Below are 20040 nucleotides of genomic sequence, written 5' to 3'. Positions count from 1 at the left end.
TAGTGGTACTTCAAAATATATGATTATATGATATATTATAGTTGATAAATTTACATAATAAAAAAAACAATGTGGACGATATTATTGTTAATAAGAGGTTTATTCTACTCAATAAGTAATCAGTAAAAATTTTTCACAGATTTGGTGTCGTAGTTGCATTTGTAACTAACAGTTATATGCAAGAAGGCATTGAAGATGCACCTCAAGCAGCTCGTTATGTCACCAAGGACGCCACTGTGTTTTTGAATGATACAACACAACATATGAATCACCTGCTTATAGAAAATTTCAAGGAATTACGAGAAAATTTGATTAACACACTTAAAGGTAAATAACTACATTTTACACATATTGTCCAAAAATATACTAATAGTGTTGACAATATTTTCAAGGTACATTTCACGAATGAATGTTATTAATAATAAGAATATATAAAAATTATTATTTTATATATTCAAATAATTAACTGAGTCGACATATACATAATACACTAGAAACATTTACGAATATTTTTTTACAAAAAAATTGGACTATGATGTTAAAAATAGTAAATTATTTGTTACTGGTCCAACGTTTTCGATGTTGACCAGAGTGATTTTCGTGCTATTATCGAGCTGTGTTCATCATTTCTAATAAATAAAATATTTTTAATATGATTATATATTTATATCGTGGCTTAAAATGCCATTTAAACTTTTTGTTTAATATTTTTAAAATTATATAAACAATTATATATTTACAAAATTTTGCACATTATTATGAAACCTTATGAAAATTACATAAAATCATCTTCGTAATGATATTAGTCAGGTGAAATAGCGATTTAATTATTTGATTCTTGATTATTTTGGTTTTTATATTATTTGATCGAGTAGTTTGGTTCTAATTAGTACATTGCAAAATTTTTGTAGAGTTGATGCATACTTTCAGTATGTTGATGTATATATTTCAGTTTTGAAATAAATTTGTATAGTTTTACTTCTACATATATAAATTCACATAAAATATGTTTCTTGCTGAAATATGTGTTTTTAACATTTCATATTTTCACTTCCTTGAGATTCAAAAACTTTTTAGCATATTTTTAAGCAGCTTGTGGTTTGATATATTAACCATTTTATTGTTTACTATTTTACATTTTTAATTTAACCTGTTGCATCTGTTGACGCAATTTAGCAAATTCAGAGATAAATATAGATTAAAAATAATTCAATTTTTAGTATAACTATATTTGAATATTAACTGCGATGAAGATTTAATACTATCACTATTGGGGGTGATAAAGTTGTTTTGTGTAACCAATTTCATTTACTTAAATCATTCAAATGCATAAAATGGCTATGGGAAACATGTTTTTTTTTTATATTGCTATTTTTAAATATTGTTTTTTTTTGTGTCTGTTGATATAAAACTTTGCAACTTTACATTTGTTTTAAAATCTTTTGATAATTTTCGATTATAAAAAAATGAATCTGCTATGTTTTGGGGACAATTTCTGAACCGATTTGGATTCGACATTTTATTTGCATGTTTTAATACGCAAAGTCTGTTGTTTTTTTTTATAGAGGCAGGTTTACCCATTTTTATACATAAAAAATATTTAATATAGTGGAAAATTAATTGAATTAATGTTTAGAATGCTTTAGATTTTATATTTACAAATAAATGTTTGAACTAATATACGGTAGTTCTTTTTTTTAACTTTTTGCATGTTGCAAGTTGTTTTTGAGAATAAGGATATTTCTTAAGTTGTATTTGCAAATATTTAATTTGGATATTTTCTATTGTTGATATATTTATGTGGTAATATTTTTAGTATTTTATACAAATAGTATTATACATTATATTGTTATAATATAGGAGACTTCTATCCACTTACATATTTATATAAATTTTAACTCATCATTATCTTTTTCTCTCAATCTTAATAAAACAATTAATAAACAAACAAATTATGCCTGTGAAAACCTTGTATCTTTTTTATTTAAGATGAATCTAACAATCTAGTTTTTGTCCTTATTTCCTTGGAGTTGGATTTCCATTCTCTGTATTTCTTTTTTTTCTATAAATTTATATATAATTTCAAAATTGAACTCAATACTACATAAATAATTAATTTAATAATATAATTTAATCATTGTTATTAATATTTAAAAAAAAACTGAATTCAATTTTTGTTATTAAATTATCATGTTCTTTTAGAATTTGTCTTCTCCATCATTTCCCAAACTTTATGTATAAACTATATTTTTATATACTATAATAGTATATATAAATTTTTATTATCTTTGATGAGGTCAATGTAGTTCGGTTGTTCCACAAAATAGTTTGTTTTAGTTTATAAAATTGTCAAATCGCTAAAGCTTCCCATTAGTTGCATTTGCTACTCGAATGTACTTAAATAACATGTGAAATTTAAAAATAACTTGTCTGTTCGGAGTATTGAGCTATATTGTGGAAGTACTATTTTTTCTAGTTTTATATATATATATATATATATATATATATGTGTGCTTTTATTTAATTAATTGGCTTTGTCTAATAATTGTCTTCATCCTATAGTATTATAGAAATATACTTTATCGTTTTAGTTTAATCTGTTTTTCTTTTTTATTTTTCTTTTGGTGGCTTTGTGAAACACGTACTCATTCTGCAATAAAAATCCACACAAGTTTCCCTTTCGTCTCAAAATATATTTATCATTCCATCTTGTGCGGTACATTTTTTTTGAAATTTTAGTACCAATATAACTATATATAGTTTTAATAACTAACAAATCGGTTTAAAACAAATTCAAAACATCAAATGTTTCATTTTAATAAAAATGTACACATTCCATTATAGTTATTGTTTTCTTGGCTATTTTATTTTTTGATCACGTTTTGAAACTTTATAAGTTTTAGTTTTGAAGTCTTTGTGTTATACCTCCTAAGTTTATCTTTTTATGGGCCTAATACTAAAAGTTGCACATAACTCCCATGGTAATTATTTTATATTTATAGAATCAACGTTCTAAATTACATGCAAAAACCTTAAAATAAGCATATCGCTTACATATTTTCTATATAACTAACTGAAATATTTCTTTTAAAATTTTTATGTAATTTCATATATTCGTTGAAAAATATGTTGAAGTTGTCATTTATTTTTCATTTTTATTTTAAATCAAATTTTAGTAACGAATTTATTATCTTTTATTCAAATTTATATTCTAAACAGTAATTTTGTTTGTATTATTTTTCGAAATAAAATTGAACTTCAAATTAATTATTATATAAATATCTATCTTAATATTTTCAATATCATATTTTTTATACTTTCTACACTGAGGGTTTAACGGCAAATTAATGGTTGTTGTTAATTTAATGTGTTTAATTTAATGAAAATAATAAAATATGTCTTAGCAGAAAAATTTAACTGTTGTTGTATACACATAGCCATGCATCTGAACTTTTCTTTGTACTTGATATGAATATATTCTGAAATCCATATTTGATGAAGTGTGTTAAATCTTTTGTTATGTGCATTTTGAATAATAAAAGTTGACAGGATGATGAATTCGATGAAAATATTTTCATAGTATTTGATTTTATTTTATAAAAGAGCTCCATTGTCTATCTACAATAATTTAAATTTTTTATATATGTATGTCAGTTTATACAATTCTTGCTCAATTATTGATGTCTAAAAATTACATAATTATTTTTGAGATTTGTTATTTTTTGCTAATAATTTTACTAAAGGATTATATTTTATATTGTCGAAATTGTTTTTTAAATTTGAAAACAAAAATAATCCCCAAACTCGATATCAAGAATTTATCATACCTAACGCAAAAATTGATGATTTTTATATTAGAACTTCATAATTAAAAAAATATTTCTATGTAGTATCAATTACTGAAATTAGTTATAAACTAATCAGTTCAAATTTAAAAAAAAACACTACTGGTTTTTGCATATGAAATAATGGCTGTAATATTTTATAACTGCATAGAATGTTTAAAATGACATGGAAAAATAGTCGATCTGTAGTAATAATAATAGCAAGAAGAAAAGTGATGAGATAACTGTGTCTTTTTCTCAATTTAAACACTTATGAATTTTTATATTTATAACTACCTACATTCTGATAAATCAAAATCGGAGATTTTTGGTCAAATCATGTTCTTTAGTTAAACGTAGAGAAGTTTTATCTAGAATCGTTTCATTATAAACATCATCACTATTTCTCAAAATTGCCCAAAATACATATAAGCCTTTCAGTTTTTAGCTCCACTTAGATAATTGTAAGGCATAGATAATTTTTCGTAAAATCAAGACATATCGCATTTTAAGTTTGACCTAGAGCTTTGTAATTGATCCTAAATTGATTTTGAATTACGTGATTATTTTTCGTCATCGGTTATGTTCGTCCTAATGGCCATTCTTGTAATTGGTGTCCAATGAATATTTATGTTTGGTTTTCTATAATGACTTGTATCATAAGTGTACAATTAGTATTAATTTTATAGTATAATTTTTTATACATTTTACATTTTTTAAAATCAAGACATATCTCATCATAAGTTTTAAGTATTGTGAGTGATCATATTCTATTGGAAATGGATTTCCTTATAGCATAATATTTTTCATCGTCAGTTATACAAAAATTTTATCGTATTTTTGTTTTTAAACTCTAATGCATTACCACGAATTCTGTGAGTTTAATCGAAAAATTTATTCTGTTGCAATGATTTATTTCAATTATTTCATTTCAATTTTAATTTTTTTACAGAAAGTGCTGCTGTTGTGACGAAGGAACTGGCAGATAAAAGTCAACTTATATCATTAAATAGATTGGAAGAAGTTGCAAGAATGTTGCCTGAAGTTCAAACTAATCTTGAGGATATGAGAAGTACTACAAAGCAACTAAGGGGTTTAGCTTTAACATTAGAATCAGGTAAATGGAAAAAAATTCAAATAAATTATACCATAATTTGTATTTTTATCAAAAGGTCCTATAACCTTGGGTCATATATTTTTATTTAATTTTTAGTTTTATTATTATAAGTATCTTTATCTAATTATTCTAACTGATGCTAAATAATGTTGAAATCGTTTTCGACATGAATCGTACTAGTGGTGCATGGCATCGTGCCTGAGGGCATACTACTGGATCTTACCGTATAGAATTTTAAAATTATTTAAAATTTAAAAAATCTGTGCAAAGATGTGCATATGTCCTATGATCATGTTTGATTTTCATATTTTTGGATTAATAACTTCTGCGTATAAATTGCCAAATTTTAACTTGCCATTGTTATTTTTTAAAAAAAATCTATAGATCGTATAATATTTGAATTCACTTGGGTTTCTTCAATTTTTTTGCTTTTGATAATTACTTTATTTTAGTGAATTATTAGTTGAAATTATTGATTTGTACCTATATCTCCGAATTTTCAAAATATGTTCTTTTTCAGATTTGCGAGGTGTGAAAAGAGATTTATTAGTGATCCTTAAAAACTGCCAAAGTGCGAAACCTTGTCAGGACCTTTCCAATCAATATATCAACGATTTAAAAACACAGAACATGGACTACAGTTCTGTAAGTATATTTATGAAAAATTATGTTGATTCAGATATACGAGTACATAATTGATTTTATGCAATACAATTATCACATTTAATAAATAATTATTGCTTTAATATATTTTGGGTGATTTTTTGCATTGATTTATGTTCTTTCACGTAACACATAGCGTACTATAAACAGAATCATTTTTAATCTAATTTATACTTTTCATTTTGATTATATTTTAATTATTTTTTATGAAAATATTTTTTCAAGATTTTAATTTCATTATAAGTTATTTTCGAATGCACATGCAATTTTTATTACCTTCATTATTTATTACTTCTGCTGTCGTCGTCACAATTACTTTGTGTAATTACCAAATTCTGTTCAGTATTTTATATTAATATATATATATATATATATATATATATATATATATTTATCTTGATAGTTTATTTCGCTTTTGAAACATATTGCTATATATATTATTGCATTCATTACATGAAAAATTTTATTTTCATTATATTTATAACTTCTCACAAAGTAAAACCCAATAAACTTCAAAGATTGAGAGATCTTCAAGCAGCTTTTTCTTTGTGCTCGCTTAGTTCCTTTTGTAGTTCTTTCACTGGAATTGATTATATTAAATAATATAGTTTTCTAAGGGTGAATCTCTTATCATCAGAACAACTTCTGAAAAATCTTATTTTTATCCATAGTGCTCTATGTTCTGATTTTTTTCAATAAAATGTATAGACACAAACGTTCAAGTTCTTTTTATAATGGTTTAACAATTTCAATGAAATTTTACTCTTCTTTGGATTTTTAATTGTGTTTAGTGCAGCAGACATTCCTACTTTCTTAAGAACTCGTTTAATTTTTGCATTTATATTTATAGAATTATCATGAACGCTAGATTTTAATACGACTAAAGGAATAACTCCTAATTTCACAAAATTTGTTTTTAAATTTCAAGCTTATTTTGAGACACCATCATTTAAAATTTCCATTTGCGTGATCCATTTTTCATTAATTAAAATTCATAAACATGGATAATGAAATGTTGTTTTTCTTTTATAATATTGATAAATTTGTTGTACATAATTTGCATTGCAAAAATTATAATATTCCAATTTTATTAGTTAACTTTGTGTCATAACTTAACTATAAGTCAATAATCAATAAATCGTTAATTTTATTTATTGTATTAGTATAACATATTATATTTAGTTTGTGAGGTAACTTTCTTTATCCACAATATTTTTATGAATATAAACTCCAAATATTTTGCTTTCTCTAATGTTTATTAACGTTAACACGTTATGATTAATTGCTTATAAGGTAACAGGTGTCGTTATTACAATGCATTGAATTTTGTTTTTTATATTTTACCCTTTTTTGTTACATTTCTTGGCACAAGTTCAGCACAATAAAATACATTGGTCAGAGGTTGTTCTTCATTCTATTTGAATTTTGGTTATATATTCTTAATTTAACATGAACAATGCAAAAGTTAATAATTTATTTCGTTTTTCTTAGACTTTAAAATATATTATTTTGTTTGAGGTTGCTGATCGTCATAATTGAAAAATGTGTTAATAGAAAACGTCAATTTGCTTTTGAAATAATTGATGTATGCAAGAGTTCATAATCATCAATATTTTTAAACTGAATCAATTTTTCAGGACCTTATAAAAAACAAATTTTGTCTCCTTTTTCTCAGTAGTTGCTACTAAAATATTTGTATTTTATACTAGCCGACCCGACAGACTTTGTCCTGTCAAAAAAATCTACCAAATCGGTTCTGATTGCTCTATTGATATTTTAAGGCTCTCTCTAAAGCATCAAAAGATTTTTTATGTGCCATCGTGCATTCATATCAAACGATCAATTGATATTGCTGCAAAACCTTAGCCATTGCAAAGTTCTTCGAAATGTTGCAAGTTGAAGTTTCATTGCTTTGCATATTTAATGGCATTTTAGTGCTGAATGGGCTTTGGCCACCTTCGAGTAAAGTTGCTGCGATTCCCGATGAAGCGAGTGCAAGTGCAATTTTGTTTTGTGAGCGAATTGTTGCTAGTATTAATAAAAATCAAAAAAAAATCCTATACCACCAGGCGCATCTAAGAGTAAAAATCCCCCCAGTTCCATCATTTGTTACTTTCATAAGAATAGCAAATACATACCTCTGTTGTTCATTCAACAGTGGAAGATTTGTTTCGATTAATTCTTTCAAATTGTTGAGATCATATAATTTTTCTCGATGCAACTCTTGGTTAAAAACATCATGCATTGGACGATTAGGCGCGGCCAGGCCTAAGTGAATTAATACATTGTTTGGCATCACCAAGCACATGTCTTCAATTGAAATCAATGCTTTGTTGTAAATTTCTTTACTGATTTGCATATTTGAATTTCCCAATCTATCCGTATTTGACACAAAATATTATCACACATATAATCTTTGTACTTGATCCACAAATCAATTGGGTTTGATGGAAAGCATGTGGATAAGATTGTAGAAAACAATGTTTGTATTTGATGAGCGTGTGAAGATATTACAGTATCGCTGCGAGTTTGATCCCAATGAGCGTCATTTTCTAGCAATTGTAAACGTTGACGGGCTTCTCTGTAGGATCCACACAATTCACCATCAACAGTTCGTAAATGTTGGAATGATGTTGGGCGACGTACATTGACTAATAGCAGTCGTAAAAAAAATATTCACCTTGGCTTGGATGTACTGAATAAATTCGATCAATCGCATCGGTGGAATATACATTTGTATATCCTGGTACTGATTTTCCTTGTTTCTTTCGTATAAATCATATTGATTCCAAGTATAATATTTTGGCATTTCAGAATAAAGCAGTGTTTGTGCAAAATTATCGTTTTGACATATCTCAAAAAAACTTGTTAATGTAGTAGATGGTGGCTGAGCAGCTCCTTGACCTGCGTTCACTGTTGTAAAGTACACCCTTTGCCCATTTTTGCACAGTTAAGTAAATAACAGAAGGTGTCTCTCATGAATTGGAAAAGAAAATATTCGCCAAATTGATTCATTACTACTAACTATATTTGGTATTGAGTAACTTTTATGTTCATTTCGGTCGTCATGTTCTTGTGTAGTACGATTAGATCGGTAATTAGCTTGTTTTGTAGCATTTCGTGTTTTTCTACTTAAATTGCCCCGTCTTATAGGAGGCAATATTAAAATATTGTGTCACATGCAATAACTTTTTATTCATAGGTAGATAACAAAATACTACAGACAGAACAAAAGCACACTTAGCAGAGTATAACAGAAAATGCAATAAAATCACCACCGGCAAGAGCGGCAAATGGACATTAACATTGATTTTTTTAATCTTATAAGACTTGGAGTCAAATTCTTTAACGCCATACCTGTCGAAAGTAAAACAAAAGAAATAATATCGAGAAGCCGACTACGATTATTTTATATTAGTTAGAAAAGGGCTGTTTTTAGGGTTTTCCCGACGATTATTCGAATTTTTCTTGCCGTAAGAACCATCCTTGGACATCAACAAAACATTTTAAAAAAAGAATTGGCCAAATTGGTTCAGGCGTTGTTGAGTTATGCGCTTACCAACACATTTCGCGATTCATTTTTATATATAAGATTTATATAAAATCTTACTACATATAACCGTAAATTGAAAAGCCTTTCTTGGCAGAACTCTTTAAAATTTTTATTTTGTATATTTATATAACATCATTTATAATAATTTATACGTAATAAAATATTCTTTTTAATCAATTAAGGAATTAGATTTTAAATAGAACATTTCATTCATCATTTCAATATTTATCATGCTATTTTCTACTAACATAAATTCATATATTTTCATGCTTACATAACAGATCATAGATCAGTATTTTCCAAAGGTAAGATGATGCATAAGTTTTTGATACAAATTTGTTTTATTTTAATTAATATATGTTATTCCTAAATTTTTGCAATTTTTTCACTTGTAGTTACCTGATCCTACTCAAGTCATCGATGAATTGGACGACTTTATTACTAATAGCGATTTGCAATCTGAAATCGAAGCCGGTATAAAAGAGTTTCAAAGCATCAATGAAACTTTTAACACAGCTGTTGAGAAGAATATTAAACCATAGAACAATCTTTAGATAAAGCAGGTAAATATTCCTTTATTATTAATAATGGACGCAAGCTAATAAATTTTTATCTTGTAATGAGAAATTACGTGTCTAAATATTTTATTACTAGTACGTTCCAACCCAAAATAAAATTTTATGAAATATTATGCTTCGACTTAATTATTTTTAAAAATTAATATATATAATTATATAATATATATAATTATTTTTAAAATTTAACTGTTTTTAACAAAAATATTAATTATATACTAATTTTTAGATGCAATAGATAATATGAGCAAGTAACAATTACACAACGATCTTAATTTTTATACGATTCAACTTTTCAATTAAAGAAAGCGTATTTTATCGGGGCAATGTAATCGTGAAACTTCAAATTAATATTAAATGTTGTAAAATATTTATTACCTATGAAATAGCTCGAATATTATTTTATGATTAAGAGAGAATAAGTTTTATATTTTAAAATAGCAAAATATAGCTGTTAAATTTTATGTTATATTCACTTTCTGTTAACATTGTATTGAATTCTATTGGGCTTTTTTTTATACTCTTCAAAATATTTTTTATGTTGTTATTTAAAGTAAAAATTAGTATTAAGACAATATATTATACCGTATATATAACAATACAACTATATATTTTATGCTATTCTTTATATAAATTTTTCTGTTTAGTATAGTCTTAATTAAACACATTTTTTAACAAATATACTTCAAATAACAATATACTGTTCAACAAAATACATAAATAACAATATACTTGTTCAACAAAATACATAAATATTATATATAATTCATCTATCTGTTTCTCTGTCAAAATATTTCATCAACATTCGACAACAACATGCTTTTTAGCTTCGAATTTTTTAATATAAAAACTGAGGCGTTTTAAATAATATAATCCAATGCCTTGGTTTATTCATACAGAATTTATTGAAATTGATTCTCAACTTTTATACTATTATATTATCATTCAGCAAATTTTTCAATCTCGATCCGTAAGATATATATTTGATATATTCGTATATTATATAATATATATATATATATATATATAATATATATATATAATTTTTTAAGTAATAAATAATAACAACGTACTTCTGAGCTTCAAATTTTTCAATTTAAAATTAAGACGTTTAAAATAATATAATCCAATGCCTTGGTTTATTCAAATAGAATTTATTAAAATTGATTGAACTTTTATACTATAATATTATCATTTAACAAATTTTTCAATCTCGATCTTTAAGATATATATTTGATATATTTGTATATTATATATATTTTTCAAGTAATAAATTAATGATTTATTCATTTTTTTAATATAAAATATGAATTACTCAATAACAATTAAAGACTGCGTCGAATTTGATCATTAATTTCGATTTCGATCTCGGTATCGGTATTGTCTTATCAAACTTAGAATTTAATTTACTTATTTTTGCAATCAACTTTTTGTTCAAAGTGGTGATTATTCGTTATATACCCTAAATATATTTTTGTCCTAAAATGTCAAGTCATATATAGAAATCAAACTCTATATTTCTTGTTCTTAGCAGTAGTAAAGACAACATATTCCTTAAATTTTATTTAGAAGTTTTCGAGATAATTGTCTGTTTTCTGATTTAATACAGAAATTTGTCATTTGACAAATATAACGTGTGATTCATTTTTGGTGGTTTTTAAAACCAATTGAAGGTTTTATTTTTGAAGAAGGTTTTTATTTTTTTTTAAGATATTATATATACATATATATATATATATATATATATATATACATACATATATATGTGTGTGTGTGTGTGATTTTCAAATTTATATGTTAGCTTATAGTAACCCAACACTAAAATCTATAATAATGTTTGGTACAATTTTGTCTTGGAACGATATTTTGTAATTGAAATATCATATAATGTTCAGAAATTTATTTAAAAATTGAATTTTATATCCTTTTTATAGGAAGAGAAATTCAGCAGCAATCACAAAGCTTGATGTCTACAATTAATAACATTAGAGGAACTGCCAAAAGTGAAGGCGATAAAATGATAAAAATTGCCGATGATTATATTAAAGAATATTCTCAGTATAGATTCTACGGTGGATTAGCGCTCAGTGTGATTCTATTGATTGTAAGTTATTCTGTTTTTTCTATACAAATTTTTATATATTTATAAATGCATGAAGTTCTATAAAAATAAATTTCCTACAAAGATCGTAAGTTCTCAGTTAGAAGAAAAAAATATTACTTTTGTGTTCAAAAAAAAAAAAAAAAAATCACGAAATTACGTTTTATTTATTCTGAATTTAAAAAAAAAACGATGCATTTTGAACTTATCTTATCTTCTATCTTATTTTTAAATTGAAGGATCTTATTTTAAATTGAAGCAATATTATTATGCCGAAGGTTTTTGATTTTTCATAGTCAAGGCAAACCAAGACAATTTTGGTGAAGGCACATTTCACCATTAATGATGTTTTCATATATTTTATATATTAGTATTATTGCAAAACTCACATAATATTTAGTTCTATCTGTATGTCCCTGCATTAAATAACAGATTATTGAGAGATATATTATTATTCGCTTAAAATATTTTAAGAGTCATTTAGCATTTGCCTTGGAAGAGTTCAAGAACATCTCGAATTATTTCCGTATTTCACGGTCGGTTTTCTCTTAAAGCAATAGAAGTATCATTTTAAACATTTACTCATTTTTTATATATATATTATATTTATTTTATTAGATACTTCGTTATTTTCACATATTTCTCAATCTTATTTCACAATTTTTGAGAGTATTTTGAGAAGAAGGTATTTTGTTTTGTTTCATTTTGGAGTATGATATTTTTCGCTTTGAAGATTGTAGTCACGAACACTAAAATTGACCAATGAATCTTATCTAATTGATTCACGAGTTTATTTGGATGAATTTTATTCAGTACAGTTAAGTAATGAAAGCATTTAAAAAAGATTTCGATATTTTTATGTAATTAAAATATTTCTTGTTTTGAAAAAAATACAATAGACTTTCATGTTTCGAAAATCATTATGATGACTCTTCAATGTTTTTTCTTTCTCTTGGCTGGATGGATATTCGTTAAAAAGCATTTTTATTTTCGCCTATATAGCTTTCATCGTTTGAAAATTTAATACTTTCATCAAGTCTAGTGAGAAACTGAAATCAGACTTTATTATAAAATTGATAATTTTATAGTAAGTTTTTTAATATATATTATATTTTTATTTTTAATTGATATTAGACTTCTAAAATCATTTGCTTTAACATTTTAAACTTTGCACTATTTCATTTGTACATATTGCAATATTCACATTTATCACCAATTTACTTCTCCAGTAGTGTTTTGTTTTCAGCAATATATTATATATTTTTATATAAAATCTTGTATTAAGATTCTTATCATGCTTTTTCATCACTGTTAAATTGAATAAACTTCAAAAATGAAAACTGAATTAGATACTGAAATCTATCACTGGCAATTATGCTGTTACTTGTAAAATTATGCTTATACTTGTAAAAGATATTTTTATTTTCTGACGTAAAAATAATGGAATATGAAAGCTATTATTATGTAAGATAATTAGGAGTTTCAAAGTTGAATAAAATTTTTATTATAATGAGGTCGTATACAAAATATTTTTATCAATCAAACATGAGATAATAATTTCTGATATATATTCATATATAAAATATATTTTGAATTGAATAAACAGCCAATGCGTCGAATGAAGAATTTTTTTATTTCAAATTGTTTTGTACGTTTCGAGACTAAATGTGGCTCATCATTCAGCTAATAGAAAATTTACAATATAAGGAAAAATATATTTATAATTATTAAATATATTTATAAATAGTCATGTATTTTTAAAGTGCAAAATTAAGTATAGTTTTATTTTGTAAAGTTCAAAAATGACTAAAAATGAATAATATAATTTATTTTAATATTTTTTTAATAATGAATAATTTACACATCTGAAGAAAATTTAAAGTTTGTTTTGATTAATGCACAGGATCTAAGCAATTTCTAGTTATTTATTTGTTTTTTTATTCCAGAACTATTACTATCTTTTTATTAAAGAAAGATTTTTGTAAAAACATAAGAAAACGGTATTACATGATACACTTTGTTAAAGCTGTTTACATATTAACTTCCAGTTCCTTTAATTATATGCTGATTTTCGAGCTGTCTACGATTTTTTTAATTTTGATTCTATAGTTGCATATTTAAAATAAAAGTAATAGTAATTAATTCAAACCAAATACTTCGTGTTTTCTTATTATTTTGGAATGTTTTTTACAGTCGTCAGATAATGATGTGAGAATTGGCAAATTTATTTAAATTATTAAAAATCGCTACATTGAATTCAGTTCATTGTTGTTTCTTAGGCATTATCTATGATTTTTTTAACTCTTATTTTGATAATTTTGCAGTGACGTTTTGTTTTGAATTATATGCAGAAATATTGGAATAATATCAGAATTAGAATTATTTGTTCTATTATTTTTTAAATACTACTAAATTACTACTAAATATATAAAAAATAATAATAATCTTTTTATCCTTGACGTCTGGGTAGTCTGACTCAATACCGCCCTGGTATAATACCGACTAAAACCTCCGCTTTGCCCTTGCCTCTGGTCCCTACGGAAACCGCTGTTAGGCATTACTTCGTGGGGGGAGTATCTAGAATGTTATAATTCTTAACTTAATTTTATACTCATCTTTTATCTTTGACGTATGTGTATATTCATTTATAGTTTTTTCAGAATAATTTGTACTATTAATTTTTAAATACTAAATCTATAAATAACAATAATAATCTTTTAATCTTGACGCATGTAAGGACGTGTGTATATTTATTTATAGTTTTTTTGTTTAATTGTTTATGCTTCTAACAAATACGAATAATTTAGAAAAAAAATCTTAGGTGTTGTGATTGTGATTTATAAATTAATATATTTTATTACTATTTTACAATTAGTAAACTAAACTAATAGTAAAAAAATTAAATACTGTACTTCTTTTATTGTAAAAGGGTTGCTTTAGTTAAATCCGTATAAACAACTTTCATTTGTTCTTAAATTTTAACTTCTTGCTCATTATTTTGCAGATATTAAATACGCCAACATTTTAATAAAAAATCGTCGCATTCATGTTGTTTGTTAAGTTGTTCAACATATAATTAATTATTTTTATCATTAATTTTTATATGTTTGCTGATTTAGAGAAATATTTTAACCGGTGTTTGTTGGTAACTATTGGATCGTTTATAAAAATGTACGCTGGTTCGTCTAGAAGTGACGATCTTATTATATTGTTTATCCTTCGTTCATCTCAATTAATTTTTAATTCAATATTTCAATAAAATTTAGGATATTTACTAAATATAATTACTCAATATCTGTTTTATCAATACTTAACATTTTTACTGCAGGTTTTATAATTTTTGATCAACTATTTTTACTTTTTGATCTTTATGCAAACATGGTACATCAACGTGTTTTCTTTTAACTTCTGATTTGTTTATTGTTAATGCAGGTGTGAAAATTTGACTTTTTCGAAGAATATATTATATTGTATAGTATATATGTATATATATATATATATATATATATATATATATATATATATATTTCTCCATGTGTTTCCGTCCTCTATTATATATCTTGCAATGAATACGTAGAGTATTTATCTTCAATATTTTTAGAACCACATTAATATTTTCTTTAAATGTTTCACTTTATTGTTTAATAAGGATTGTTCGTTTTTACAATAATTTCTTATACTATGTATATGCTTAGAACAACTAAAGCCTAGTTTTGTTTTTAATCTCGGTGGTATTCTATTCCAAATCAAATATTTCAATTTTATATTGTAGTTTCTACATAAAAAATATGCAACTAATTTCTTGCTTTCTGTAATTTTGCAGTCGGATTTTACAGTAATTGTTATAAATCTTGGCTTTTGTTATAAAAGTTTATGTTGTGGTACATGTTTATCTTGAATCGATGATTTTGAAAATATATGCTTTTAGAATTTTTCTTTATTTATTTTACTAATATTATTATTTTTTTAATATTTTTTATTAAATTTTTAATTTAAATTATGGTTATGCATTATGCTTTTCTAGGTCTAGTAGCACTGTAAATAGTTATATCTGCACCAGATGAAGTAATGATCTACATTTAAAAGATAATTCTTTTTATAATAAAAATAATACTTGGTAAATTGAAATTGCTGCAGAATTCTATTATCAAATTCGTCATTTTTTGTTATGATCTGCTCTTTTTCTACAACATTCTAAAATACCTCTCACTGTTAAATTATATCTCCCCTGTTTTGTTATATTACTTATAAGTGTATTGCAAATTAGAAGGCATTAATTTTAGTATAAGTAATCTTTGAGAATTTGTATACTTTGTGTTTGTTTTCCATTTTGATTGTGGTATAATGGATTACGGATAACTTATATTTTTATAAAATATCTATATCTAATTGCCTAAATAATATATTTGTGAATTATAATTTATTAATTATAAAAGGGTTATTTATTCTCTGTTTTCCAGCAATGAAATCAATTGCAAGTATTTTGAATTCCGTGCATTTCTACTACAGCGGTTTTAAATTGTATCAAATTTGTTATTTTTATTTAAAAAAAAACTAATATATGAGTAATATTTCTATTTATTTTGACTATCTATCTAGTATACAAAATTCTCAAATATTTTTATTTAGTAAGAGTGTAGCATCTAATGTGCAATGCTCAAATGTCTACTCTCTGGATGAACTATTGAAAATTTCTCTGTGTATTATCGATTATGCATAAATGACGGGAACATAAATGATCTTTTTCGTTTATATATGTAATATCTTTGAGACTACAAAAAATTTATTATATTCACCTTGTTAATTAATACGTCTTTTATTAAATTTCTTGCAATGAGTTATCTCAATGAATTTGAAATGAATTATTTTGATTTTTTTTAAATAAATTATAATTTGTTTTATTATTATTTTAAATTTTAACTTTAATTATATATTGGAATTAATTTTTTATCTTTAAAATATTTTACAGAATCTTACTTATATATGTGTAATATTGTTCAAATTAATAATATGAGAAAGTATTTCTTCATTTATTATTTAAAAGCTCCATTGAATACAGTATTCATTTCATTGGATTTAGATATACAATTTTGAAGGGTCTTTTATCATGATCTGTTCCTTATTAGAATTTGTCGTCTTTATCACAAAATTCATACAGTGTTTTTTTACGTTATTTTTGTTTTTAAGTCCAACCAAATTTTTTATCAGTAATTATTTGTCATGTATAAAATCACATGGTAATTGGTTAGGAACGGGATTAAGGTGGATTAATTTCCTAACCAAACCAACGAAGTTTTCCCAGAATCAAATATCATGTTCCTTAATTTACTGGTGTCCTTTTCTTAGCTATATATATCAAGTCGATCTTTTGCGATTGATTTCTTTGGGCGGTCTTATAGCTCAAAGTACATACTCGAGTTTTTATGGAGTAGTAGCAAATAGTTTTCTGCCAAAAATACCAAATACACAATAAAACTTCTTGACATCAGGAAGCATACAACAATTTTCGCCGTCTCCCTGCAAGTCAACTTGTAACCGTTTTCGCTTTAAATTGTTCTAAATGATCTATTTTTTTATCACCTTTCTTTTCTTCTTCAGGCATATTAACTAAAAACTGTAATATATTGTATATATGTATTTTCTAGAAAGCTCAGTTTAGTACTTCAAGTTAGAATTCTTATCCCTTGTGTGCATTCATCACTGAAATTCTTAATTATGACATTTAAAGTCTCTATAACATTTAAAAAAATAATGGTTTTGGTTTACTTACACCTATTAGCAATAGATAATAGAAGGATTATTTAATTAATTTCGATACTACAAAATTAAAAATAAATATATGTTTGAAATATTAACTCCAAATGCCGTTATTATATTAAATCCTTGTACAATTTTTATCTGCTACTAGCGTTCTCCTGATTTAAATTGCAAACTGTTGTGTAATATTTTATAGTATGTTTTATATAATTTTATACAAATATTTATTTATGAATTGTTTTATTCAGTATTGGTCAATCTAACACTTTTCTTCTTAAATATTCTGATTCAATTTAATTGTGTAGTAAATAAATGATTGATTAACTTAAAGTATCTCATAATGCAAATTTAAGTAAATGAAGAAATTAAAATATTTGAATGAATTTTGTAATAGCTTCATTTTTATTTTCCTAACAACTTATGCGACGTTTAATCAACAATTGTCAAATATACTCTCGTCAATAACAGTTCAAATATGTGATATATATTTTCTTCAAAACTATTTTTAATAATAATTTTCGTTGTTTTTAATATGTAATTTTGAACTACGTTTTGTATACTTGGAATTATTTTTAAAATTATTGATTTTGTAAACGTGAATTTATTTTTTATATATTTGAGTTATTAAACTTAGTCAAGAAGTATTACAAATTTTTGTAACCCTTTTTTTTACAAATGCTTGTTATTTTTTGTTCCCTCTGATAAATGCTATTTATTATAGTAAAATTGATCTTTCTAGATTCATATTTAAATTTTATTCATACATAAACATATATAGTTAGCACCTAAATATTCTTACGTCAAAATGATAAGCAAAACTGGATTTAAATCCCATCATTGCCTACTCTAGATAATCTGCTTATATTTTATAAGCATATCGGATTAAATCAATATATATTTCAATCAATATATAATTCATTTTTGAAATCCTAAAATGAGAATATAGTTTTTTATGTATAATTTTATTTGAATTATCATACCAATACATTCTTGGTGAAGTCATTGTTTCTTGATTTTCTTCGAGGAAAAAGTGGTATCAATTTATATATTTAAAACAACACGTTATGTAAGTTTTTTTGATTGTATTTGAGTTTTAGATAGTCCTATTTGAAAGTATTATAGGTATATATATTTTTTTAATTTTGCAGGTCTTATTGTGTGTTAGTTTTGGATTATTATGTGGCATTTGTGGCAAAAGGCCAGATGGATATGGTGACGATTGCTGTAATAAAGGCGCCGGTAGTTCCTTCCTTATGTGGTAAGAAAAAAATAACTAATATTTTTTGTTTTATTTTTTAACATTCTTAATCATTTTTATTTTATAATTTTTTTATTCTAAAATGAAGAAAAGTATGAAGTGTTTCACACCTTTATTGAAATACATTTTGCAGTCGAATTTTTATTTGATGATTTATACATTTCAATTTGTTTTTACATATTTTATCTTATTTATATGATACATTTACACATTTTTTCTTATTTATATGAGCCGTCTATATGGATACTTTATAATGGACATTTGTTTTGATAATATTAATTTGTAATAAACTGAATTATAGGTTTTTGTTCCCTTCGGCATGTTCATTATATAGACGTTAATAATGACATTATTTGTCTAAAATATCAATCACATTTTTGGGGTTAATTTGTTAAACTACTCTACAACTATTTATTGTTTAAATTTCGTACCCATTTTGTGTTCGTTTGTTGGGTGTCTCTTTCAATAATATTAAACTGATAACTATAACAATGTGTACTACACTTTACTATTTATAATACATATATTGTTATTTTTGAAAACAATTTGATATTTGTTCAAAATGCATATTCATTTATTTATCTACATAAACGCCAATTATATTTAAGAAATTGCAACAGAAAATTAAATATATTTTGAGAATCTGATTGCATAGTTTTCGTTATTATAAATAAGTTAAAAAAGGATTAGCTTTTTTCTAAAAGGTTTGGGTCACAAACACTTGAATTTAGTGAGGTCAATGATTTCGCAAACTAATTCAAATGCAAGTACAAATTTGTTTACTTACTTTTGTGTTTGCATCTGTATGACGTAAAACATCGAAAAACTTCGTAGAATTGAAATAGGAATTTTGCAAACATAGCAAGCCTTGATATAAAAGCTCAAAACGTATTATGATTATGAGTTGTAGGCTCTCCACCCATTAGTTCTCTGTGTTTGAGCAGTCTTATAAAATAACAGAATGTTATTGATAAAAACAAATTACAATTTATTATAATCTGCATGTTATTTATATTTTATATTTTATATAATAAATATCTAATACTATTTTTCCTCTGTTCAAGGGGCGTTGCAATTATGTTCCTATTTACTATCGTGTTGGCCGTTGTAGCCTTGGCTCATTTTATCATCGGACTTTTGGTGCACAGGACCGTGTGTGTTCCTTTACAGTGAGTACATTTTTTAATCAATA

General features: G+C 24.6%; 1 protein-coding gene across 1 annotated transcript in view; it reads left to right on the top strand.

The window, feature by feature from the left end:
* The window catches only part of LOC113373652 (prominin-like protein), a 127083-nt gene that overhangs the window by 84572 nt on the left and 22471 nt on the right, over positions 1–20040 (top strand). Inside the window, exons 6-12 of the mRNA XM_026613936.1 lie at positions 140–327; positions 4777–4941; positions 5462–5586; positions 9553–9688; positions 11667–11836; positions 18739–18848; positions 19913–20017. Coding sequence (XP_026469721.1) covers positions 140–327; positions 4777–4941; positions 5462–5586; positions 9553–9688; positions 11667–11836; positions 18739–18848; positions 19913–20017 — 999 coding nt within the window. The remainder of the gene's footprint in view (positions 1–139; positions 328–4776; positions 4942–5461; positions 5587–9552; positions 9689–11666; positions 11837–18738; positions 18849–19912; positions 20018–20040) is intronic.

This window comes from Ctenocephalides felis, unplaced genomic scaffold, assembly GCF_003426905.1.
Source record: "Ctenocephalides felis isolate EL2017-DRISC unplaced genomic scaffold, ASM342690v1 CF-g0.4_SCAFFOLD_01604, whole genome shotgun sequence".
NCBI lineage: Eukaryota > Metazoa > Arthropoda > Insecta > Siphonaptera > Pulicidae > Ctenocephalides > Ctenocephalides felis.
The sequence above is the reverse complement of the archived record's forward strand: the minus strand, read 5'-3'. Positions and strand labels throughout refer to the sequence as shown.